The following is a 24,384-nucleotide window of genomic DNA, read 5'->3' on the forward strand; positions in this document are numbered from 1 at the left end:
GACCATCACTCCAGCACACTTGCCCCTCACTCTCTGCCATTTTTTATTTTTTTGAAACATGGTCTCATGTATCCTAGGCTGGTTTCAAACTCACTACTTAGCCAAGGATGATCTTGAACTCCTGGTCCTCCTGCCTCCACTTTTTAAGTTCTGGGGTTGCAGCTATGTACTACCATTTCCAGGCTCAGCTGCAGTGATTTTACCCAACATTTTAAGTTAGATTTATTCATTTTATTTTGTGTGAGTGTTTTCCTGAGTGTGTGTGTGTGTGTGTGTGTGTACATGCATGATGCCTGTGAAAGTCAGAAAGGGCATTGGATTTTCTGGAACGGGAGCTATAGATGTTGATGAAGCACCATGTTGGTGCTGGGAATTGAACCTGGGTCTTCTGCAAGAACACCTGCTCCTAACTGCTCTGCCACCTCTCCAGCCCAGCTGGGCCTGAGTGCAGCAGGCAACACAACAGAGCTGTGACCATAGGGGAACCTCCAAGACTCCCATGCCCATTAACCCCCAGGAGGGACAGTTCCAACCATGGGCAGAGAGGCCTCCAAGAGTTTCTGTTCACACCCAGGCTCTGGAGCTCCTAAGTAGGATGGGTGCGATCTCGGGGCATGGTCTGACCTTCTGTTTTCCGTAGCACCTCCAGCAGGAAGCTTCCCTCTTCCAGGATCCGCTCCTCGATGCTCCTTTTTCCCATCCCAAAGTTGCGCAGGATTTGGACCGAGAACCTTCTGAGGGCCTTCCAGCGCTCTCCATTGGAGAAGGCAATGCCTGGGGAGGGGAAGGAGAATGGCAAACTCAGCAGCCAATCAGCCCATCCTGAACCACAGCTACCGATTGGAGTCATCTCTTCCTGATGGCCTGTTGGTTGAGGGTTCAGCCTGGGTGGTGGTGGCACAGGCCTTTAGTCCCAGCACTTGGGAGGCAGAGGCAGGAGGATCTCTGTGAGTACAAGGCCAGCCTGGTCTACAGAACAAGTTCCAGGATAGGCTCCAAAGCTACACAGAGAAACCCTGTCTCGAAAAAAAAAAAGTGATACGCTAAAGAAGGATTCAGTTTAGAATCTCATCTCTGATTTTCCAGCAAGGCTTTCCTGAACCTCGGGGTTGGGCCAGCAGGCCCCTTTGGGTACTACAGGGTTCTGGACTTTTCTTATCAGGTCACCTTGCCTCCAGATTCCCCTCTAAAGACCTGGTCCTTTTGGGCTATCAGAAAGGCAGGGTGAAGACCTGTAGTTCATACCTTGGCATTGTCACCAGACCCGCTAATGATTGCTTATTGACAACTGAGAGCACAAATAAGAGAGATAAGCAAGAAAAGTAAATACTTAGACACCAGGAGACACCCCAGAACAAGCCTGGTCTCTGAGCCTTTGTACAACCCTCTGCAGAAGTCAGTCCCTTCCCTGCTTTTTGATTTTTGGTACTAGGACTGATTGAACCAAGGGCCATGCAGATGTCAGGCAAGTACCTTGTCACTGAACCACATCTCAGACACCCCTTTTACTTTTGTTCTTGACAGTGTCTTCTTATGTAGCCCTGGCTGGCTTTAAACTCATCATGTAGACCAGGCTGACCTTGAACTTGCGAAGATTCCTGTGCTTCCGCCCATCAAACGCTGGGATTACAATGACAGAATGCCATGCCTGACTCTTGTTTCTACCTCTACTTTTATTATTATTATTTGTTACATTTATTTATTTTATGTGTGTGTGTGTGTGTGTGAGTGTGGGTACATATGTGCCATGGAAGTCAGAGAATAACCTGCAGGAATCAGTTTTCTCTTTCTACCATATGGGCTCCAGGGATTGAACTCAAGTACTTAGGTTTAGCAGCAAGCACCCTTACCTCCTGAGCCATTTCCCTGGTCCCATATTATCATTATTACTATTACTATTATTATTATTATTATTATTATTATTACTATTATTTATTAACATCAGCGGTCTTTCTCGATCACCTTCCTCATCTGTTTATTGAGGCAGTGCCTCTCACTTGAGTCCAGAGTCTGCCAACAGAGTTACTCTCGCTATCCAGCTCTGGGGATCCCTTGTCTCTGCCTCCCATGTGCTGGGATTGCAGACAACAGCTATGCCCACTTGGCATTCACGTGAGTGCTGGGGATCCAAAATTCCAACCTCAAGCTTCTGCAGTAAGTGTTTTATCCTCACAGTCATCTCCTCAGCCCTAGAACACTTTCACCCCCTCTTGACCTGACTAGTCATCTTCATCACTTTAGGTATCAGATAGGAGGACCTCTGGGGCAGGAATTCCTCCCTGGCTAGGTCAGGTACTTCCTTTGGGTTCCTGAAGCTCCCCAGCCCAGTTCTGACCATGTTGGGATGTCACAGTCTCATGATGGTCTGTGTTTCTCATTGAATTAGGAATCACGGGGTATAAAGTCTTTGATTTCTTTAAAGAAAAATGCTGATTCCTTTTGACATAGTAGAGAATTAGTCATTGAGGAAGAGAGAAGAAGATGAAGGAGGATGAGGACCATCAGGGTAAGGAGATAGCTTGGTGGGTAAGGTGTTTGCCACAAAAGCATGAGGATCTGAGTTCTATACCCCATACTCATGTTTACTGGGTGTGACCATGACTGTATTTGCAGTGCAGGGTGATGGAGACGGGTGCAGACAGACCCTATCTCAAAAACCATGCAAACAGACATCTCTTTCCCCAAATAAGATGGAATTGGAAATGGGCAACATGGATGTAAGTCTGTTAGAGATTGAGGTTGGGTTGAGGTAGACAGGAGGGGACAAAGGTCAGTACTTGGCTACTTGACTGAATGGAAATTTGATGATGTGATTTAGACAGAGTAAGGATTGGGGTGAACAAGGGGTTGGAGCAAGCAGATATGGAGGTTGGTATGGCTGTTCAGTTCATGGTGGAAATGGGAGTCGGGGGTGGGATAGGTTCTCCCCACCCCTCCCAGGATCACTTCTGCTTCTTGATGAGGTCGTTAGTGAGATCTGCAGCTCTGAATGTCATGGAGGTGCCATCTCTCACCCTTGCTCCCTGCCTAGATCTGCGAAAGTCTAGAGGATAGAGGAGATGGGGGCAGGCTTACCATCGCCCTTGGTGAAGTTGAAGAAGACCGGGTATGAGCCGCGGCCACTGAACTCCTCCCCTTTGTCCACGAGAGCCTCCTTCACAGTTTGGTATCCACTGAGGACCACCACTCGCCTAGGCCCCAGGTACACCGTGTACACGGACCCATACTTCTTACTGAGCTGGAGGTAGGAGAGAGCATTTACTGAGGGTTTGGTGGTCATGGGGCCCCTTCCCTCCCCATTGCCCTTGACCAAAGGTGAGTCCCCTGCACCTTGGTGAGCGAGGTCAACAAGTCTTGGGAGCGAAGCTGCAGCAGGTTTCCCAGGATGGGGAGAGGTTTGGGTCCTGGAGGCAGCTGGCCCTTGCCCCATGAGGTGAAGGTCAGGGACAGAGAGATGACAGCTAGGAGGAGAAGCAAGATGGCTGTGCTCACACCATCCATGCTGAAGGCAGCTGCAGTGCCTGGGGGGGGCAGAGGGAGAGGGAGAGAGTGGAAACCCTCTGTAATGTTCTTCTGGAATTTTCCTCTCCTGGGTCCAGGCAGTAGGGGTAGTGGAGAGAAGGAGATGCAGAGTGAGATCAGAGGGCTAGGAGGGAGAGGAGGAAGGAAGGGAAAAAGGTGTTCGAGGGTGCAGACAGATTGCCAAAATGTAAACATGAGAAACGAGGGTGCAGACAGTGGAGACAGATGCTACCTAAGATACAGAGATGGAGAAATACACAGAGAGTGAAGTGGGAAACAGTGCAATCCATGTCTTAACAGTTTATGTAGCTGTATTATCTATCTATCCACATACAGATATATAATCTATCTATCATCTATCTATCTATCTATCTATCTATCTATCTATCTATCTATCTATCTATCTATCTATCTATCATCTCTTATCCGTCTCTCATCTGTCCATTTTAAACCACCCATCAAAACACTGGCTCTCACAAAGAGAAATAACAAAAGACAGATACACGGACGAGTACAGACAAATTAAGACTTTTCTATAAAAGAAAGAAAAAAGAGTAAAGTCACAGGAGAGAGGCTGACAGATGAGAGAGTGAGTGAGCAAGTGTGTAAGACAGAGAGAAGAAGAGAGATGGAGTTGAAAAGACAGATACACACACTTTTTTTTGGTTCATTTAGAAAGACAGGGTCTCACTCTGTAGCCATGCTGGCTTCAGATTTATACCAATCCTCCAGCCCTATCCTCTTGTGTTGGGATTACAGGCAAGCACTGCTGAACCTAGCTCAGATATGCATACCCAGAAGCAGCGGCAGGCTAAACACAGTGCTGCATGCCTGCAATCCAGCACTAGGGAGGCAAAAGCAGGAAGATCACTAAAGGTTTGAGGCTTGCCTTATCTAATATAGTGGGTTTTCAGTCAGCCAAGAGCTATGCATCAAAGCCCTGTCTCAAACAAAACAACCTCTTCAAATAAAAACAACAGCAACAACAAAAACTAGCAAAATCAAACCAGACAATAACCAAAAAAACCCAAAACAAACTAAAAAGTAAACAAACAAACAAACAAACAAAACCCCAAAACTACCCAGAGATAGATACTACAAAATAAAGGCTCCTAAAAGACTACACATATGATATTGCTATTTGTCATGTTAAGAAGAAAAAAATGAATAAAAAGGAGGGACTGATGGGAGATTGAGAGACTGAGAGCCCTGCTCCCCACAGGGCCTGAGGGAGGATAGATGGACAGGTAGACACCACCTGAGACAGGCACAAAGTCCCAGAAGAGCTCCTTCGAGATGAAGTCAGCGCCCTCTCTTGGGAGCTACCCTCACCTGTGTCCCAGTTTCTGCAAGAATGTTCTGGAGCTCTCGTGTGTGCTGGGGTATTGGGGGGGGGCGGCACCTGCTCTTAAGTTGTCCCTTTCCACGCCCCTCCACTGCCCTGCCCCCTTGCGTGGTTCCTCCATATGCTTAGTCCCCTCCTCCCAGCCCGTCATACCGTTCCTGTAGACCCTGGGCTCTCAGCCAGCTGGCCAGGTGGGGCGAGTGGGGGCCACACCTCTACAGCCCTCTGTGCTTGACCGGGGCATCCTGGCCCAAAGGCTGACCTTAAATCTCCTCGCTGTGGTCAGTGCTTGCTATTTGCCTTGGAATAGGGCAAAGGCTTCTCAACTTTGGGTCTGGTTCTCAAGGAGGAGGAGGAGTTGGGGTTATGGGGTGTTGGCCAAGAAAATAATGGGCCAGGGAGGGAGTGTTGAAGATCCAGTCCTGGACCCAGTCCTGTTTTGGGCCTCTTCTGTTCTGTTTGTAGGTTCAAGTCCTGTTTTGCCACTCCAGCCAAGGGGCCTTCTGTAAGGCCGGTTCCCTCCCTGTAGAGTTCTCATTTCCCTGGACCCTCCTTGAGTTCTCCATGTCTTGTGGTCCGTCTCTGGAATTCGCTATGAATTTCCCTCTGTCTCTCTTGGTCTCACAATAAAGGATCCTGAAAGACATGTATTAAAATGACACACACGATATCGCTGTCTGTCAAGTTTAAAAACATTAAAATAGAGACTAACAGGGGAGAAAAGATGGGTCCATTGAGGCAAGGGTCTGGGAAACCCTCACAAGTGCACCCAACTTTGTTGTCCTTCTGGAGGGTGGGAGAGCAAGCACTCGGAGGCCCCCTTTCTCTTTAAGATTTATTTCTAAATTTTGTTGATGTGTGTGGATGTGGTCTGTGCACATGGGTGCAGTTGCCCGCAGAAGTCAGAAGGCATTGGACCCCCTGGAGCTGGAATTATAGGCAGTTGTAAGCCCCCAGACATGAGTGTTGGAACCAAACTGGACCCTCTGTAAGAGTGGTACAGGCTCTTCACCACCAAACTGCCTCTCTAGCCTGTCTCATTTTTAGAGACAGAGTCTCATATAGCCCAGAATGTCTTAGAACTTGCTACGTAGCCAAGGGTGACCTTGAACTCTGAATCTTTCAGCTCCTACCTCTGGACTGATGGTACTATTAGCATGTACATCCACATTCTTTTATTCGTGGATGCTGAAGATAGAACCCATGCTTGCTGCATGTCAGACACTGTACCGACAGAGCCAAGTCCCCAGCCCTGCCCCCCCCCCCTCTGTTTCTTCTAGGTTGCTGCCTCTTCTCACTCCTCTTCGGCTCATGCTTCTGTGACTGTGAACACAGTTGGCTGAGGATGAAGGAGAGTTAGGGAGAAAGGCAGGGCCACAGAAAAAGGACTCAAATCCCGCTCTCCATCTCTCCCTCCCTCCCTATCTTATATAAGGTCCTTTTTCAACTCTCCCGAGTCCCCCCTCCCCCCACCACTACCCATGTCTGTTCTTGGCTCTCATTTTGGAAACTGGTCCAAGTTTCTCAACTTCTGTCCAGGTCAGAAGAAGAGCGTGTTAAAGCCAACACTGGAGCAGGCAAGGGAGAGGTGCACTGCAGCCAAGGGTCTGGGAAGCCCTTGGAAGCACACCCAACTTTGCTGTCCTTGTGGGAGGTGAGAGGAAGCAATTCAACCCCTCAAGTCTCAGGCACATGGTGAGATGGAGGTGGGGCAGATGGTATTGTTGCTACCCAAGAAAGGCTGGTTAGGGCAGGTCCTGGGAGAAGGGTGAAAACTTCCTTGTGGGATTACAGGTCTCCTGTTTCCCATGGCATCAGGGTGGAGGTGGGGGAGGGTGCAGTGCGGAATCCACTCCAGTCCCCTGACTCTGAAACTGGTTTGAGAGGCATCTTGAGTGATGGCCTCACAGGGGGAATCCAGGGTTCATGAAGGGTTGTTTTCAGGGACTTTTGTTCTTCTTGTGTTCTGACTTGCCAGCCTGTTCCAAATGCAACTTGGACGCAAGGAGGAGTATCCTTTAGTCTCTGAACATGGCACCGTTGATGTTGATGTTTTGGGGCTACTAATTCATATGGAAGGCTGTGCCTTGTGCGGTAAGAGTCTAGGGTTTTAGATGTCGAATCCCTTTCTCCTTTTGTCCAATCGTGATAGCACTAAGCGGCCTTTGTTTGCTTGCTTGTTTTTTTGTTTAGTTTTTTTTTTTTTTTTTTTTTTTTGTTTGTGGGTTTTTTTTTTTTTTTTTTTTTTTTTGAGACAGGGTTTCTCTGTAGCTTTGAAACCTGTCCTGGAACTTGCTTTGTAGACCAAGCTGGCCTTAAACTCACAGAGATCTGCTTGTCTCTGCCTCCCTAGTGCTGGGATAAAAGGCGTATGCTCCACCAACACCCAGATTTGTTTGTTTGCCTTTGTTCTAAATATTCTTTTTAGACTTATTCTATTTTATATGTATAAATGTTTTGCATGTTTGTATTTCTGTGTACCACATGCACGCCTGATGTCTGAGGAGGTCAGAAGAGAGTGTTGGATCCCCTAGAACTAGAGTTATGGATGGTTGTCAGCAGCATGTGAGTGCTGGGAACTACATCAAATCTACAAAAGCGTCTTTACAGCCCCACTCTGTGTGTTCTGCATGTACACTTTTATCCCAGGAGAGGGCATCAAATCCCACTAAAGATGGTTGTGAGCCATCTATCTACTACATCCTTTCTGGGAATTGAACTCAGGACCTCTGGAAGAGGAGTCAGTGCTCTTAACCACTGAGCCATCTCTCTAGCTTCTCTTTTTCTATTCCTGATGTTGGAACTCAAACACAAGGCCTTGTGCATGCTAGCCAAGAACTCTACTGAACAGAGAGGCATGCCCCCAGCCCCTCACTGGGGGTTCTAGGTAGGGGCTCTATCACTGAGCCATGCCTCCAGCACCTCAATGGGCATTCTAGGAAAATACTCTACCAATGAGCTATGCATCCATCCCATCACTGGTTGATTAGACGTATTCTTATATTTTTAAGACTTTGAGGTGCATTGTTAGGTTATTTATTTAAGACCTCATAAATATTTATTTGTTTGAAATAGGGTCTCACAGTATAGCCCTGGCTAGCCTTGAATTCACAGAGATATGTTTCTTTCTGCCTTTTATGTGCTGGAATTGAAGGAGTGCACCATTTGGCCTGGTGATTTGGCCTTAGCAATATTTATTTTATTATTTTTAATTGTGTGTGTGTGTGTACACATGGACATGAATCTCAGTGCCTGCAGAGGCTAGAGGCATCAGATTTCCTGGAGCTGAGTTACAGGTGGTTGTCAGCTGCTTGTTGTGTGTGCTGGTCACCATATTTAGGTCCTCTGCAATAAAAGGTTTTTTTTTTCTAATTAAAATTTTTTTCGTATACTATATTTTGATCACGTTTGTCTGCCTCCCCAAATCTTCCCTGATTCTCTCCCTCTCTCTGTCCAACCATCTTTACATTCTTTCTTTAAAAACAAAAAAGAACAAAAAAGTAAGAAACAACCCCACCTGTTGACAAAACTCGTAAAACCAAAAGTCAAAATTAACAGAAAAAGATCAGTGAGACAAAACCAAACCAAAACAAAAAGTCCCCCAAACAACCTCCCCACCAAAGAACCAAAAAAGCAAGATGAAACAAAAAGACCACAGAAATGGAGCTCCGCTCCTTGAGTGCTGGACAGCCATGAACTCCTTTGGCTGGGTTTTCCTCTTCATCGGCTATGACGCTAAGTCTGGATTGGTCGTTGTCTTTCACAGCTTGAAGTAATCCTGCTTAGGCCCTTCTAGAGTCTGAAGTTTGAGCTGAATCATCAGCTGCTATTCTGTTTTTTTATTTTTATTTTTATTTTTTTTTGTTATTTTCGAGACAGGGTTTCTCTGTGGCTTTGGAGTCTGGAACTAGCTCTTGTAGACCAGGCTGGTCTCGAACTCACAGAGATCCGCCTGCCTCTGCCTTCCGAGTGCTGGGATTAAAGGCGTGCGCCACCATCGCCCGGCCTTCAGCTGCTATTCTGAAGGAACTTTTCTATAACTGGCTTTGTGCATCCCTCCTACTGTTCCTCCTTCTCCTCCTTTTCTCATCCTCCTCTTCCTCTTTTTATTTTTTTGAGATAGGGTTTCTCTGTGTAGCCCTGGCTGTCCTGGATCTCATTCTGTAGACCAGGTTGGTCTGGAACTCACAGAGCTCTACCTGCCTCTGCTGGATTAAAGGCATGCACCAACCCCTCCCAGCTGGTAATGACAAGGTTTGGTGGAATTATATTGTTATGGTTTTCTCATGTTACTTATGTTTCTCTGATAGGACCTGGCTATCTGGAGTTAGGTCATTGGTTGAATATATTAACTTTTAAATATTTATTAAAGATCACCACATTATTTTAAGGCAGTGTTTGCACTATTAAAGAGGGACTCAGGTAGGGATTGGAGTGGCACAATGGTTAAGAGTGTGCATTGCTCTGGCAGAGGACCCGAGTTCAGTCCCCAGTACTCATGCAAGCTGCCTCACAACTGCCCAAAACCCCAAGTTCAGGAGATTCAACCATTACTTCTGGAGCCTGAGGCAGCTGCACTCATGTGGGTGCATGTGTGCACACATACATACAATTAAATAAATGTTAAAAGATAAGAGGGACTGACTGGGCTGTAGGGCAGTGGTGTTATTTTTCTTATCTAGAATTGTTGTTGGGGCCCCAGGCATGACCCCCAGTGCTAACTTCCTGTTAAAACAGTTTCTGAAAAAAATCAATGACTACCAAAGGCCAAGTACATAGTGATAGGCCAGGAACAAACAATAAAATCGAATTACCTTTTGCATATCAAGCTTTAGGATGTAAAGGGTTGCTGACAGTAGTGTGTGCACTAACATTTCGAGTTGCTTTCATTTCGAGCGAAAAGGTAATAACAACAAAAGAAAGAATAAAGTGGGAGCTGGGAGATGGCTCTGCTTCCAGAGGACCTGGGTTCAATTCCTAGCACCCATAATTTGACTCACAGCCATCTGTAACCCTAGTTCCAGGCAATCTGCTGCCCTCCTCTGATCTCCAAGGCCACCAAATACACACAGTGCACACACATACACATAGGCATACTCACCCAGGCACATAAAATAAATAATTTAAAAAGAAAAAGCTGTATCAGCAATTCAAAATACCAAACTCTACTCAAATCCCAGACAAGCAGATAAACAAACACACAAACAAAAGCCCTTATTGCAGTGGTTCTCAACCTGTGGTCATGACCCCCTGGAGGGGGTTGAATGAGCCTTACACGGGGGTCCTGTATCAGATATCCTGCATATTAGATAATTACATTACGATTGATAACAGCAGCACAAATAGAGTTATGAAGTACTAACGGAATAATTGTATGGTTGGAGGTCACCATACACGAGAATTGTATTAAAGAGTCACAGCATTAGGAAGGTTAAGAACCATTGCCTTATTTCAATGTTACAATTTAGTATTGGGGTAACAGAGAAAAAGTGGATGAGATAAAGAAATGTGTAGAAGAAGCTGAAGGGACAAAGGAGGGGCGAAGAGGCAGTGTTGGCTGGAGGTTGAATGAAAAGGGAAGAGTGAAGAAATACGGTCAAATGATGTCTGTCGTATTTAGCTCTCAGGAGGCTTTGGTACCGATCTCCTATGAACCTGACCATCCTCTGTTCTTGGCCAGAGGAAAATGGGACAGGAAAGAGTAAGAAAGAGAGAGAAGGGGATGTAGGAGGGTGCATCAGGGAGCGAGAGCAGTTCTATTGTTCTGATTCAGCTCTGAGTTTCCCAAGAGAGCCGCAGAGGAGTCCAGGTCTATATGCATGCTGGGTGCAAGAGTTCCAGCACTGAGCTGGCCTCTGCATTGGTGAGATCATCTGGGTCTCCAGATGGCTCTATTGATGTCGTGCAGAATGTGAAAGCCCTTCAAAGAGCCATCCCCACAATTTTAACTGAAGTGGATCATGATTTGGAGGCCCTGAACACTGGAACAGCCACAACAGGGGAAGTCCTATGGAACTAAAGTCTACAGGCTTCAGCCATGCTAATGGCTAAAACGAAGGGAAACCCAGGCCGTCTGGAAAACTGAAGGTTGGATGTGTATCCCAAAGAAGCTGAAGTTAGTCTAATGTCTCCACCATTTGCAAAACCAGCTGCAAGCCTACCATAGTGGCTTATGCCTGTAAGCCCAGTGCTCAAGAGGCTACAAAGCATGATCTCGTCTCAAAAGCAACCTGTCTATCTGTCTGTCTATCTATCTATCTATCTATCTATCTATCTATCTATCTATCTATCTATCTATTTATCTATCTATCCATCCATCTATCTGTCCTTCCATCCATCCATCAATCCACCCACCCTCCCCACAGACAACTAAAGTTAATGTATGCCCTAGAAGACGACTTTTGGAGTTCTACAATAAAGCCTTGTTTTCCAGGACAATGTCTTCTATGGCAAGCACTGGTAGTAGCCTTTTAGGGCCTTTTAGGTTTACTCTGGGTCTTGCTCTGTGCTCCTGTATTTACTGTAGGTGTTGGTTTTGTATGAAGTGTTTCATGGAGCTAGGTAAAAGGAATTAGTAGGTGACCCCACCTTTCCCCTCCTCAGGATGAAGAGGTAGGTATATGACATCGTGAAAGCCAGCCAGGCAGGGAAGTGACAGCAGGGACTCTAGTTCACACCTGCATGTCTGCCTTCCTGCCTTCATGTCTTCTCCTTTGGTGCTTGTGATGGAACTCAGGGCTTCCTACATGCTAAGCACACTCTCTACCACCGAGCTACATTCCAGTGCCTCTCCTTGATGAGAGGCTTGGCCATTCTGTGACCTGCCAGCTCATTATTCTTCCCCAGAGACCGAGTCCATGCTTGAGCCTTGAAAGTCAGGCCTTAATAAAGGGATCTAGGTTGTCCAGGCTGTCCAAAACACTGAAAGAATCTGGCCTGGCCCTGAACCAAACTCCTTAAGCCTTTATATAAACCCCATGATTGCCTCCCTCCACCTCTCTCCCTGCAGACACACCTAGGCCTTTTTAAAAGTCTTGTTTATACAAGGCAAGAAGGTACAGGGTGCTCAGGAAATAAGTCCCTTAATATCTGCTTTGAACGCATCTCCCTGGTAGTTAATACGTCTCTGGCATTTCAATAGGATTCATTGGGAAGGATCGAGGCCTTCGTTTGTGGCATTCCTACAGTACTAATTTTGTGGCAACTCTGTCCACTAGGGAACAAAACATATTGCAACACAGTTCTTCAGAGGGTTGACAACTTATCAGAACAGTGTGAGTGAGGATAACAGGCTGTCTCTTTCTCTCTGTTTTCATGCACTTATTATTATTTTTTGTTTGTGGTATTGGATACTGAAACCAGGTCTTGTCCACGCTAGGCAAGTGCTCTACCACCGGGCCACACCTCAGCCCCTCACTTGGGGATTCTAGGCAGGGGCTCTGTGACTGAACCATACTTCCCAGCTCCTTTCTGATGGCTTCTAAACAAGTATTCTACTACTGAGCTGTAGCCCTTTTTTTTCTGAACCCTCGAACCCATACCAACCTTTAACTGCTGTTCCCTTATCTGAGCTTCTTGCTTTACTCGTTGCCTTCTTATAATGGACATTTTTAAAGGATGTGGAAAAGTGAGGAGAATGATGGCAAATGTCCATGATGACATCATCCGGATCTTTAACCTATCATCAGTCTAGGGCATCTTTCCTTTGTGTATTTCTCCCCCATCTTTAGCTAAACTATTATACATTATTTATCTGTTCAGGGATGATGTTTTGCTATGTAGCCCATCTCCAGTGATCTTCCTTCCTCAGCATCAGGACTACAAATACACTTGCGCGCGCGCGCACGCGCGCGCACACACACACACACATGCACACACACGGAGCAGCTCTGGTTATCTGCACAAGATCAAGCTAGACAAAATTCTAGCGTGGATGAGGGAGGAGCCTGATTGGAGCAGCTGTCAGCAGCTGATGTTTGCTGGAGGAGGAAGAGTCATTCTTCTAGGACTGCAGCCACTAGTGGGTTATTCGGGCCTCAGTGGATGGCCACACATTCATGCCATAGAAGGCGAAAGCTAACAGCTGAAAGGACAAACAGTGGGTTTGTTATGCCTTTGAAGGCTTGGTCACCGGTTGTCGGTGCTGTGTGGGGAAGTTTAAGAGGCGAGACCTTATTGAGGAAGTATGCCACTGGAGGTGGGCTTTGAGAGTTTCAAAACTTCTCCCCCTCTAGCAATTCTCTCTCTGCTTTGTGATTGACGCTGAAGATCTGAGTTCTGAGCTTGCTGCTCCAGCTGGCCTGTAGCCATGCCTGCCGATTCCCCACCATGACGGTCTCTTGTCCCTCTGGAATCTAAGCCCGGATAAACTCTTTCTTCTATATGTTGCCTTGGCCTTGTTTTATCAGGGCAGCAGGAGAGTAACTAGTCCAGTGCCTGTGGATGAATGGGAAACTGTGGGCTTAAAGATTCCTTTTTATTTTGTATGTGCATTGGAATTTATCTGCACGTATGTTCGTGTGAGGGTGTCGGGTCTCCTAGAACTGGAGTTACAGACAGTTGTGAGCTGCCACGGGGATGCTGGGAGTTGAACCAGGGTCCCCTGGAAAAGAGGTCAGTGCTCTTAACTGCTGAGCCGTCTCCCCAGCCCTAAGCAACTGTGGTTTCAAGCTAGATGTGGCACAGCCAGCCGCACCATCACCTAAAAGTCTGAGGCAAGACAATTAGACAACTAAGCTACGTTTATCTGGTTATAGACATCATGTAAGTCAGTCGCTTCTGTGTACTTTGGCCTCTATTTCTGTCAGAGGAAGCCTTATGAAACAAAAACAAAACAACCCTATTGCATTATTGCAAACTAACACTAAGCAAAAATGTTAGTAATATTATGTAAATTTCAGGCTGTATTTCAGTGTTCATAACTGACTAAAAAAGTTCTAAGTCTTCTGTAACAAACCTGGAAAATCTTCTCCCCCACTGCCTCCATGGTTTTCCCTCTTGCTCTCTCTTGATCCACACTGTGGTACTTTCTCTTCCATCCCCATGGAAGCTACTCTCCTTTCCACTACCCCTGGCTTCCAAAGTGCTAAATATGAAGACAAGTTGGGTGGCTCAGGCCTAGAATCTCAGCTGCTTGGAGGCTGAGGCAGGAGGATGAGGAGTTCAAGGCCTGCTTAGGCTACAGAGTGGGTTCAAGGCCAGCTGGGAATCTTAGGGGTAGAGCCCCTGCCTAGAATCCCTCATCGAATGCTTGCCTTGCAAGTGCAAATTCCAAGGTTAAATCACCAGTGAAAACAAGGTGGCAGCTGCAGTTCTCAGGTTGCTAATTTGATCTTTAAGCAGCATTTGAATTAATTCATCTTTTTCCTTGTACTTTTTTTTCCTTTTTGTTTTGAGACAGAGTCTCAATATTTTGTAGTTCTAATTATCCTCAACCTAGTGATCCTTCTGACTCCACCACATGAGTGCTGTTATCACTGGTGTTACCAAGTCTGGCTAAATAACTTTAATTATGGTAAAATACTGAAAGCATAAACTTCGCTACTGCATTCATTTAAAATATATAATTAAAATAATCTAGCTGGGTAGTTGTGGCGCACACCTCTAATCCCAGCTCTTGCGAGGCAGAGGCAGGCAATCTCTGAGTTCCAGGCCAATGTGGTCTACAGACTGAGTGCCAGGACAGCCAGAGCCATTACAGAGAGAAACCCTGTCTCAAAAACTCACACGCACACATACACACAAAGACACACAGACACACAGACACACACACACATTCTTTGAGGACTTCATGCAATGTATTTTGATCATACTGACCCTTAATCTTTCCCTCACTCCTTACCAATCCACCCCACCTCCCTAGAACCCCAACTTTGTGTTCTCTGTTTTGTTGTTTTGTTTTAAAAGAACCTATTGAAGCCATCTTGTACTGCCCATACTCAAGGGTGTTGGGTCATCTACTGGAATGTGGCTGATCTACCACTGGCCACACCCTTAAAGAAAACTGTCTCTCCACCCTCCAGATGCCATCAACTGCTCAGAGGTGGGGGCACGTGAGCCTCTTCTGATTCCGTGCTTGACAGTTGACTGGTTTGGTCTTGTCCCAGCAGCCACAGGTGTCACGATCTCAGGAGTGCAGCAGCTCTGTCACACCAGATGACACTGTGTTGCTCTGGTTTTCCCTGACCACAGGCTCTTGCAATCTTTCTGTCCCCCTTCCTGCACAGGTCCTTTAGCCTGGGCTGTTGGTGGCGGTGGGTCTTGGAGACGTTCTGTTTGTGACAGAGCACGTCCTGGACACTTATTCTCCTGCACTTTGACCAGTGTCTAATCCCCTCGCCCATTTTCCAGTGCTCAGTTCTGTGGTAGGATTGCCCTTCGGTGTTGTGTAAGCCATTACCAGAACCCTTAACCTCTTGCCAAACTGACATCTGATACTAGTTAAACACAGATTTCCGTGTCTCGCTCCCTTCAGCCCCGGACAGGGCGTTCTGTCTTTATGAATTTCACTGCCCTGGGACACAGAATTGTACACAATTTGTCTCTTTTGGAGGCTGTTTTGTCTGTGAGTGTTTGACTGTGTGTGAGTTCAGAAGACTGTTGGATCCCCTAGGACTGGAGTTACAGATATGAGCCCCCAGGTAGATGCTGGGAATGAGCCCCACTCCTTTGAGAGCAGTAAGTCTCTTAACTGTTGAGCCATCTCCCCTGCCTTTGAATTTTTGGGCAGGGCCTCATGTGGCGAAGTTTGGCCTTGCCTCCTGTCCCTACATCCTGTGTGTGCTTCCAGGCATGGTTGTAAATTTCATAGATCCTTTTTTGGGGGGAGTAGGCTGAAGAAATTCCTTTCTATTTTTATATTTAGAATTAAAAAATACTCATTTATTTTTATTTTATGTGTGTGGATGTTTTTCCTGTGTGTTTAACTGAACACCACTTTCATGCAATGTCTGAGAAGGCCAGTAGAGGGCATCAGAGCCTTTGCAACCAGAGTTCTGAAGGCTGTGAGCAGCCAAGTGGATGGTGGGAACTGAATTCGAGTGTTTTTAACCACTGAGCCATTTCTCCCAGGGTCCTTGGGCATTTTTATAAGGAGTGAAAGACAGATTTTTTTTGACAAGGTTTATCTGTGTAGCCTTGGCTTTCCTGGAACTCATTCTGTAGACCAGGTTGACCTTGAACTCAGAGGTCTGTTTTTCTTTGCTGCCAAGTATTGAGATTAAAGGCCACCACCGCCAGGCTGAAACTGGATTTTTTTGGTCAAATGTTTCATCTGCACCTATTGGGAGATCACGTTGGACTTTTTCAGAGTGTTGCTGGTTGAACAAGGATGGCCAGGAACACACTGAGCTCTTGGGTTTTTGAGTCAGCGTCTCACTAGAAAGCCCAGGCTAGCCTTGAGCTCATGACCCCTGCTGCCTCCTCCTCCAGAGTGTATAAGCTGTAGGCATATATCACTTGGCTTCTTTTTATCACTTTCTTTGCTTTTTTTTTTTTTTTTTTGGACAGAGTTTCTCTGTGTAGTCCTGGATGTCCTGGAACTCACTTTGTAGACCAGGCTGGATTTGAACTCATAAAAATCAGCATGCCTCTGCTTTCCGAGTATTGGGATTAAAGGCATGTGCCACCACTGCCCAGCTTCATTGTTTCTTAAAAAATGTGTGGAATTAAAGGCAGGCAGATCTTTGTGAGTTCAAAGCCAGCCCAGCTTGGTCTATAGAGCGAGTTCCAGGACAGCCAGGGCTACAGTGAGAAACCCTGTCTTGAAAAACAAAAACAAAAACAAAAAACTGCCTGGAGCAGGCTCTTAACAAATTGCCTAGGCAGGCACTGAACTCACAGTTTCCTGCTTCTACCTCCCGAGTGCTGGGTTTGTGCCGCCACACCAAGCCTGTTTTCAGGATTTTAAGGATTTAATTTTAGTTATAATTATGTTTATGTTTGTGATTGTGTGTGGACATGTGCGTGAAGAAGGATCAGATCCCATGGAGCTGGAGTTACAGACAGTTGTGAGCTACCACGTGGGTGCTGGGGATTGAAACTGGGTCTTCTGAGGGAGTGGCTAGTGGTCTTGAAAGCTGAGCTGTCCTTCTCATCCCTATTTTCATGTTGATCTTTTTGAGACAGAGCTTGACTACACAGCTCGGGCTGGCCTCTAACTTGCATTCTGCTTCTGTCTCCCAGGTACCAACATGAGTGTGCCTTACCTCTGCCTCTGAAATGCCTTTGGAAACACTGGGGGACTCAGGTGATGGGAGACACTGGCATAGGTTCCGGCACACTATTAAGAGCTTGTTTGTTCCTAAGCGTTTTTATGTAATGGTTACAGCATGTGACCCAAAGCTGAGGTTCACAAGTTTAAGGCTTGACTGGGCTACACAGTGTGTTCAGAATCAGCCTGGGCAACTGAGCCAGAAATTAGCTGAAAATCAAAAAGACTGGGGCTCTAGCTCAGGGCAGAACAAAGCCCTGGCTTCATTGTCTTGAAATGTAATAATTTCCCCCTATGAATTTGATGTTTGTTCTTTTTCTTATTAATTTTTAATAATTTTTTAATTTTAATTAAATTTTAAATTTTCTTATTAATTTTTATTTTATGTTTGTATTGTGCAAAGTCTGTACTGTATTGCATTTGAATTGTGCATTATTTTGTTAATCCTCATTAGAGTTTCTATTTTGATATGGTTCATAATGAATAGTTGTGAAAAATAAAGAAGGCTCTCTAATTAAAACTTAGAAGCCGGCTGGAGATGTAGTTCAGTGGTGAAATCCTGGCCTGGCACAAAGCGCTGGTGAATGCTTGGTAGCACACACGTGCTCACACCCACTTTCATTGACACTCACACTCAAACACTCACACACATCCATCCACACCCCCCCACACCCCCCTCCATACTCAGACACACTCACGTTCACACAAAGCACACATGCATTCAGGCAAGCACACAAATATGCATTCACACAGAAACACCCATATTCACACACACTCACGTGCTCACACACAGATACATGCTCATGCCCTGTGGGTTGCAATCTCTGGGGGTTGAACAATTCTTTCACAGGGGTTCCCTGAAGCCACTGGAAAGAGCAGATATTTGCCTTATGAGCCATAACAGCAGTAAAATGGCAGTTATGAAATAGCAATGAAGATAATTTTATGGTTGGGGTCACTACGACAGGAGGAACTGTATGAAAGGGTCAGTGTTAGGAAGGGTGAGAACCACTGACCTAGCATAAAGGAGGCAGAAGAGGAGGAGGAAGGGGAAGGAGGAGGAAGAGGAGGAAGAAGAGGAGGAGGAAGAAGAGGAGGAGGAAGAAGAGGAAGAAGAGGAGGAGGAAGAGGAGAAGGAAGAAGACACAGCTTTGGCAGCAGGGCTGGGAGTCCAAGGGAAGTCTGGGCTACAGGGCAAGTCCCTGTCTGCCCCATGGACCACTTAATGCTATATTTAGTTCTAGAGCTGAGAATTGGATCGGATCAATACCTGCTTTTTATATAAATTTTTTTACTTTTTAATTTTTGGTCTGCTTTAAGTGTCAGTCACTACTGTTTAAATCTCTTCTCATGATAGTAGATTTTGTAAATTCTGAGTTTATTTTCATAACCTGAGGCTGTGGGGTTATGTGTTAGGCTCCGCTCCTTCCCCTTCTCCTCTTCCTCCTTCTTGTGAGGCTTGGATGGAGCCAAGGCCTCACACAGGCGGTGTCCTGGGCTGGGTTACTGTTGCTGTGATGAAGCAGCCTGTTCGTGATGGGGAGGGAAGGCTCATCAGGCTCACACTTCCACATCTCTGTGCATCATCAAATGCAGTCAGGACAGGAACTCACACAGGGCAGGAACCTGGGAGCAGGAGCTGATGCAGAGGCCATGGAAGGCGTGCTGCTTACTGGCCTACATCCTGGCTTGTTCATTCTGCTTTCTAGAACCCAGAACCAGCTGCCAACAGGCTGGGCCCTCCCTCATCAATCACTAATTAAGAAAATGTCCTACGGACCTGCCTATAGCCTGATCTAATTTGGACATTTTTTCAATCAAGGCTCTCTCCTCTCCAGTGACCCTAGCTTGGGTCAAGTTATTATATAACTAGCCAGCATATCAGGCAAGCAGTCAACCATTTATGTCTAGACCCTCAATCGTCCTGGAAATTGTCTATTTCTTTTTACCAGTTGCCTTTAGCACTGTAAACATCTTATTAGAAGAACATCTTTGCATTTTCCCGAGCATCTGGAGAGCTGCTTGAATCTGAGCCTTCAGAACAAATCAAGGAGGTATTGGGGGGAGGCCCTCAGTCTGTCTTTGACTTGGCACAGAGTAAGGCAGTTGCTGGCTCCCCATTTGCTTAGTTTCTGGGTCCGTTTGCATCTACACTGCCCTCACACACCTAGGTGAGTTTGTGGAGAAGTCGTGGAGAGTCAAGGAGAGTCACCAGGACAGGATCAATGCCCCCCCTTAGCGCAGCTGGGGTGTCACTTGGGCTTGGCTTATTTGCAGGAACCTTGGCTAAGGTCAACAATGTGAGCACCAGATGCTCTGCAGGGCTGGGGGATTTGCTGTGATGGCAGGTGCTGAGCCAGAAGTTATCTGTCCCTGTTGTCTGCCATAGCCCTGCTTCCCAGAGAAGAAAGAGGAAGCAAAGAGAGAAGAATCTGAGGAACTGATGATGCCAGGGAATCTATTCTTTGGGATTAATGAAATGACGCTGAGCTGTTTGTCTAGGCGCCGTGATTAATCCCAGTGTATGGAGGAGGAAGAGGCAGGTTGATCCAAGTTCTAGGCCAACACGAACTGTTCTTTAGAAAATACTGACTGGTTTTTATTGGTTTGTATGGCTATGTATTTCTGTGTGTGCATGTGCATGCAGAGAGGGCAGAAGAGAGTGTAAGATCTCTGGAGCTGGAGTTATGGGCGGCTGTGAGCTACTTGACCTGGGTGCTAGGAGCCAAACTCTAGTTCTCTATGAGAGCAGCAAGTGCCCTTCATCAAGGAGTCATCTCTCCTGTTCTGATGCTGTCTCTGAAAGGTTTTCAGAACTGCGGGGAGCGCCCAGCACACGCCACTGTTCCTGTCTCTGCAGCACCTACAGTTCCAAAGCCATTGTCCATGTAGCCATATCTTTGGCTTTTACTGAAAAGTAAGAAGTCATGCTTATTATCACTCCCATGATACCTTGAGGAGTCATGCGGAACCCCAACGAAAATCTACACCCCATCTCTCCTGAGCCCTAGGGATGCCAGAGGCTTTGCTTGACAGTGGATTTGGGCTCTGTTGGTGAATGCGAATGAATGATACCAGTTTGGACAAGTAAGACCTGGGAGCTGAAGGGTGAGCTCGCCGCCGTTATTCCCTGGTGCTGTTTACGGCCATGCCTGATTTTTCTGTTAACTTTTGGATTATCGGGATTAACCTTTCTTTTCCCATCTCTGTCACTTCTCCCTGGAAGGCGGTTTGCCAACCATGAGCCTCCCCTTTCAAACAAAACAAACTTCAAAGGAGCTGGCTCTACCATCTCCTCCCTCACAAGCTGTGCCTGAAGATGTTTACCGTGATGGGTGGAGAGAAATGTCAGCTTCTTTGGAGAGATTTGCTCCCATGGAGAGGTCATGGCGTTGCCTGTAAACATGAGTGCACAACAGTCTCAGCTTCTAATGTTTTAGCTGTCCGCGATTAACAGCAGGGCTGTCTGAGGTGCACGGATTCTTTTATTTAATTATTTTTCTTTTACAAAAGCTTATTATTTCATAATTACACACACATATCTTCTCTAAATTGAGTTTTTTTTTTTTAAATAGCATGTGCATTGGTATTGTGCTTGCATGGATGTCTGTATAAGGGTGTCAGATCCTCTGGAACTGGAGTTACAGACAGTTGTGAGCTGTCAAGTGGATCCTGAGAATTGAACCCTGGTCCTCTGGAAGAGGAAACAGTTCTCCTAACCACTGAGCCATCTCTCTAGCCCAATCACATCCTCTCTATTCCCTCCCCTTGTGTGCATCTTCATCTTCCTCCAAACTTTTTTGCTCCGACTTTCATGCCTTTGTGAGTGTGAGTGAGTTTGAGTGTGTGTTGTGTAAGTGTGAGTTGTGTTGTATGAGTGTGTGTTGTGTGTGTGTGTGTGTGTGTGTGTGACTCACTGCATTCGATTAGGATTTCTCATTTGAGAGTGGGTGAGGAGCAATTTACTTCAGTGTGGACACTTAGCAGAGACTACATCACTGCAGTGTCTCCAGCTCCTCCGGAAGGGGAGGGATTGTATTACCCCGCCCCCATCCATGATGGAGTGGCCACAGGCCCCACGGTGTGTGACCCTTGTTTAGTGTGTTCATGCGAGCAGCATCTGTCATGTGTAGAAGTCCTTCCATTCTTTCCGGCTTCTCCTTCATGGTGTTCCCTGAGCTTTGGGGGGTGCCTGGGGGAGCAGGTGTCCCATTAGGGCTGAGCAGGCCCCAGTAACTTATTCTCAGCTCTGCCCAGTTGTGAGCCTTAGCTTTTTTTCTTCTCATTAGCGTATATTCACTGTATCAGGTGATGGATTTTATTATGACACTTTCTTTAAAAAATGTTTACTTCTTTTCATGTGCACCACGTGTGTCCTGGTGCGTGAGGAGGCCAGAAGAGAGTGCTGGTATAAAATGTTTGATAAAAGACTGAAAATTAGGGTCAGAGCCGTGAGCACCAAGAGCTAACCAGAAACAAAAATGTTCATTTCTTGTAGTGCAGCAGACAATGACCTAAGCGATTTGATAGAGGGCTTGGAACAATGTCCAAGCCTATAAACCTCAGTCTTTTGGAGGTTGTTGTCCAGGGGTAGTCTGGGACCACCTGTATGTCAGATGTTTAATTGAGATTCACAACATAAGCAAAACTGCAGTTTTAAATAATAACAGAAAATATTCTGTAATGGGAGGATAACTATACCGTGAAAAACTACATTAAAGGCAAAAGCATTAAAATATTAACTAATGGTTTAAAAATATATTTCCCTGTTCAAGACCTATTCAGGCCTAAAAATGTATGTTTAGCCTCCTTGTCTTTGCTAACTTTGTTGGGTTTAAGCTATTTGGATAAACTGAGCCATAAATGTTTGCATTGATACTAAGAGGTTTGGACCTCCTCTTCTGGGAAGAAAATGTTTCTATACTCAATGACCTGTTAATGATAGAGAACAAAACACTGGATGAAAAATTGTTCAGCTGGTCTCCTTGGTTAACAACCTTGCTTCCAGTTCTAACAGGCCCCTAATGATCTTGCTTCTTCTTATCAACAGACTGATGGCTTTTGTTCAAGAAGGGTCTATGCTGTTCACCTGATGGTACTGAGGTCCCAGTATCACCCCTTGAGCCCCTGGACAGACAGGACCCATGACTGAGTCCTGACATTGGTACTTGTGAAGGCGGGGGGGGGGGGAGGGAATGTAGGGCTTAGGGAAGCTTTCCCAGGGCAACATGGCACACACCTACCAAAATGGGTTCTGTATATCAGCAGGAAGGTAGACCTGAGTCTCAGTTTGCCCTAGGGCAATGCTAGTTCTTAGACTCTCTCCTGTTCCCATTTCACCTTGGGACCTATTCCTTGCCTTTGCAGGAGACAGCATTGACAGCTGGATATAAACTTGTTCTGTGTTTACCCTCGGAATGGCTAATTCGGTTTCTTTATTAGCTTCAATTCAAAATCATTGCAGAGTGTGGAGTTCTAGTCTTGTGATAGTGGCTAACTTATTGTAGACTATTAGGAAATACAAGTTAGTCAGTCATCGTTAAAGTACTGATATAATTAGTTACAAGAATAAGCCTTATTTAGTTTCCTGTATATGTTTTTCAAAGTCAAACTTAAAACAAATAATGAGAAATAAAGTTTATTTAGTCAGATATACTTGGGAATCCTAGGTATATTCAGAGATCTGCAGAATATGGCATTTAAACTAATGATTAAAAAGCTTATTACATTAGATAGAGACCCCAAGATCCTAGCAGTAACCCAAGGTCTCCAAAGAAGATTAGGAGACACCATGATGTCTCCACCTGGATTAGGACGACGCTGACCACTGGGCGAGGTGACCCCAGTGCAACACTGGCTGCCAGGACCCGGTCCAGACTGTGGACAAACAGCAGGACCCTGGAGAATTGATTGCACCACTTCTGCCTAGACAAAATAAGGTCAGTCTTTTCCATGTCCCTCTTCCACAGAAAAACAAAATAATTCACCTTATGGGCCTGGCTGAGACAGTAAGACTGATGTTCTGGATACTTCTGCCTCCAGTGCTATGGAGACCTGGGTATGACTAACTGTATATGGACTCTGGTCCCTGTCACTTTTAATAGATTCGGAAACTACTTGGTCTGTACTCAGATATACTTTATTCATCCTTCTGAGATCTCTGATAGTATTGATGGCTAGGACAGTTATAATGTCAGTTTAGCAGCAAAAGGTATCTAGATTTTTCCACAAAGCTATAGCCAACTTGTTAGCTCATTCTAAAACTACCTACCATACATGATTCTCTGGACAGCAGAAAAATATACATGTTTCTAACCAAAATCTGTAGTTTTTGCTAGGACTCAAAGGTATGAGTCTATTCCTTCTGTTTATAGATACCTGTTATCTGCTCTTTTTCTAAATTTTAACTTCTGTTCCTAATTTAAACTTATCTCAATAGGCTTCCACTTGGCTGGCAGACACATCTAAGCATCAGTTGCTGACTACAACCTGCTCTGAATGGCGGCGAGCCATGGACTTCATGAAAGCTGATGTGGACCAGTCCAGCTGATGTGAACACTCCCTGTTCCTTCAATGAAGTCTGATGAGTGCCCTATTGCCTAAATTCCCTCCCCACCTTTGGCTAGCCTTTCAACCTGCTTGGGCCCTGATAACAATGCCCCAATGTCAGCTTGAAGTAGTTGTGGAAAAGTACATGTCATCTCATGCTCCCTGCCCAAAATAGGTTAAAAGGCTGAGACAAGGAACTCCCTGGCATGGGAACAAGATAATTATCTATAGTGCCTGTTGATATACTAGAAAAATAGGTCCAGAGTTGTCAATGAATAGATTTATTGATTTAAGTAGTTCCGTACCTCCTTAAAACCAGGGGCAAGCAGGACCCAAGATAGGGTCCTGTCATCGGTGCTTGTAAAGGGGTAAAGCCATGATAAGCTAAATATGAACAGATCACCCAAAGGAAGTTCTTTACTTCCAACCATTATCAGCTGCCAGAGTAGGACTCAGCCATCGATAAGTTTAAGGGAGGCCCGAGTCTCAGTAGTTTACCCTGAAGCAATACCTGGTTGCAGGAAGAACCACAATCTGAGATTACCAGAGCACCACCCAGGAACAAACCATCCAAAGGAAATGCCTAACGTTCCAACCGCTGTAGATAGGCTCACCTGCCAGCACATACTCACCAGGACACCCCTAGACAAATGTCAGCCAATTAGGGGTCCTGAACCTAAGAAACTCCTCACCCCCACCTTTACTACTATGAAAATCCAACTTTAACTGAGCTGGGGACTCTCCATTTATTCCAATA

At 45.7% G+C, this 24,384-nt stretch overlaps 1 protein-coding gene and 1 long non-coding RNA gene across 15 annotated transcripts in view; one reads left to right on the forward strand and one right to left on the reverse strand.

Annotated features, from left to right (window-relative positions):
• The window catches only part of LOC126492527 (cytochrome P450 2F2), a 14,386-nt gene extending 8,324 nt beyond the window's left edge, over positions 1-6,062 (reverse strand). Inside the window, exons 1-4 of one of the 3 annotated variants that reach the window (XM_050128982.1) lie at positions 5,021-6,062; positions 3,331-3,521; positions 3,076-3,238; positions 625-774 (exon numbers count right to left, since the gene is read on the reverse strand). In XM_050128982.1, the coding sequence (XP_049984939.1) occupies positions 625-774; positions 3,076-3,238; positions 3,331-3,501 (484 nt within the window). In that variant the 5' untranslated portion in view covers positions 3,502-3,521; positions 5,021-6,062. Of the gene's footprint in view, positions 1-624; positions 775-3,075; positions 3,239-3,330; positions 3,522-4,780; positions 4,802-4,854; positions 4,959-5,020 lie in introns of those variants that run through there. The other 2 variants (XM_050128981.1, XM_050128984.1) reach the window with 2 other exon arrangements.
• LOC126492528 (uncharacterized) overlaps positions 1-23,853 on the forward strand; it is a 58,808-nt gene extending 34,955 nt beyond the window's left edge. For 5 of the 12 annotated variants that reach the window (XR_007589627.1, XR_007589629.1, XR_007589624.1 and 2 more), the window contains exons 2-7: positions 3,032-3,202; positions 6,407-6,562; positions 6,846-6,961; positions 22,129-22,242; positions 22,811-23,017; positions 23,518-23,853. This is a non-coding gene — a long non-coding RNA (uncharacterized lncRNA). Of the gene's footprint in view, positions 1-780; positions 2,718-3,031; positions 3,203-6,406; positions 6,563-6,845; positions 6,962-17,050; positions 17,115-19,884; positions 22,243-22,810; positions 23,018-23,517 lie in introns of those variants that run through there. The other 7 variants (XR_007589632.1, XR_007589623.1, XR_007589630.1 and 4 more) reach the window with 7 other exon arrangements.
• The last annotated feature ends 531 nt before the right edge of the window (positions 23,854-24,384 follow it).

This window comes from Alexandromys fortis, unplaced genomic scaffold (assembly GCF_014885135.2).
Source record: "Alexandromys fortis isolate MF-2015 unplaced genomic scaffold, M_Fortis_MF-2015_v1.1 scaffold_293, whole genome shotgun sequence".
Classification (NCBI taxonomy): Eukaryota; Metazoa; Chordata; class Mammalia; order Rodentia; family Cricetidae; genus Alexandromys; species Alexandromys fortis.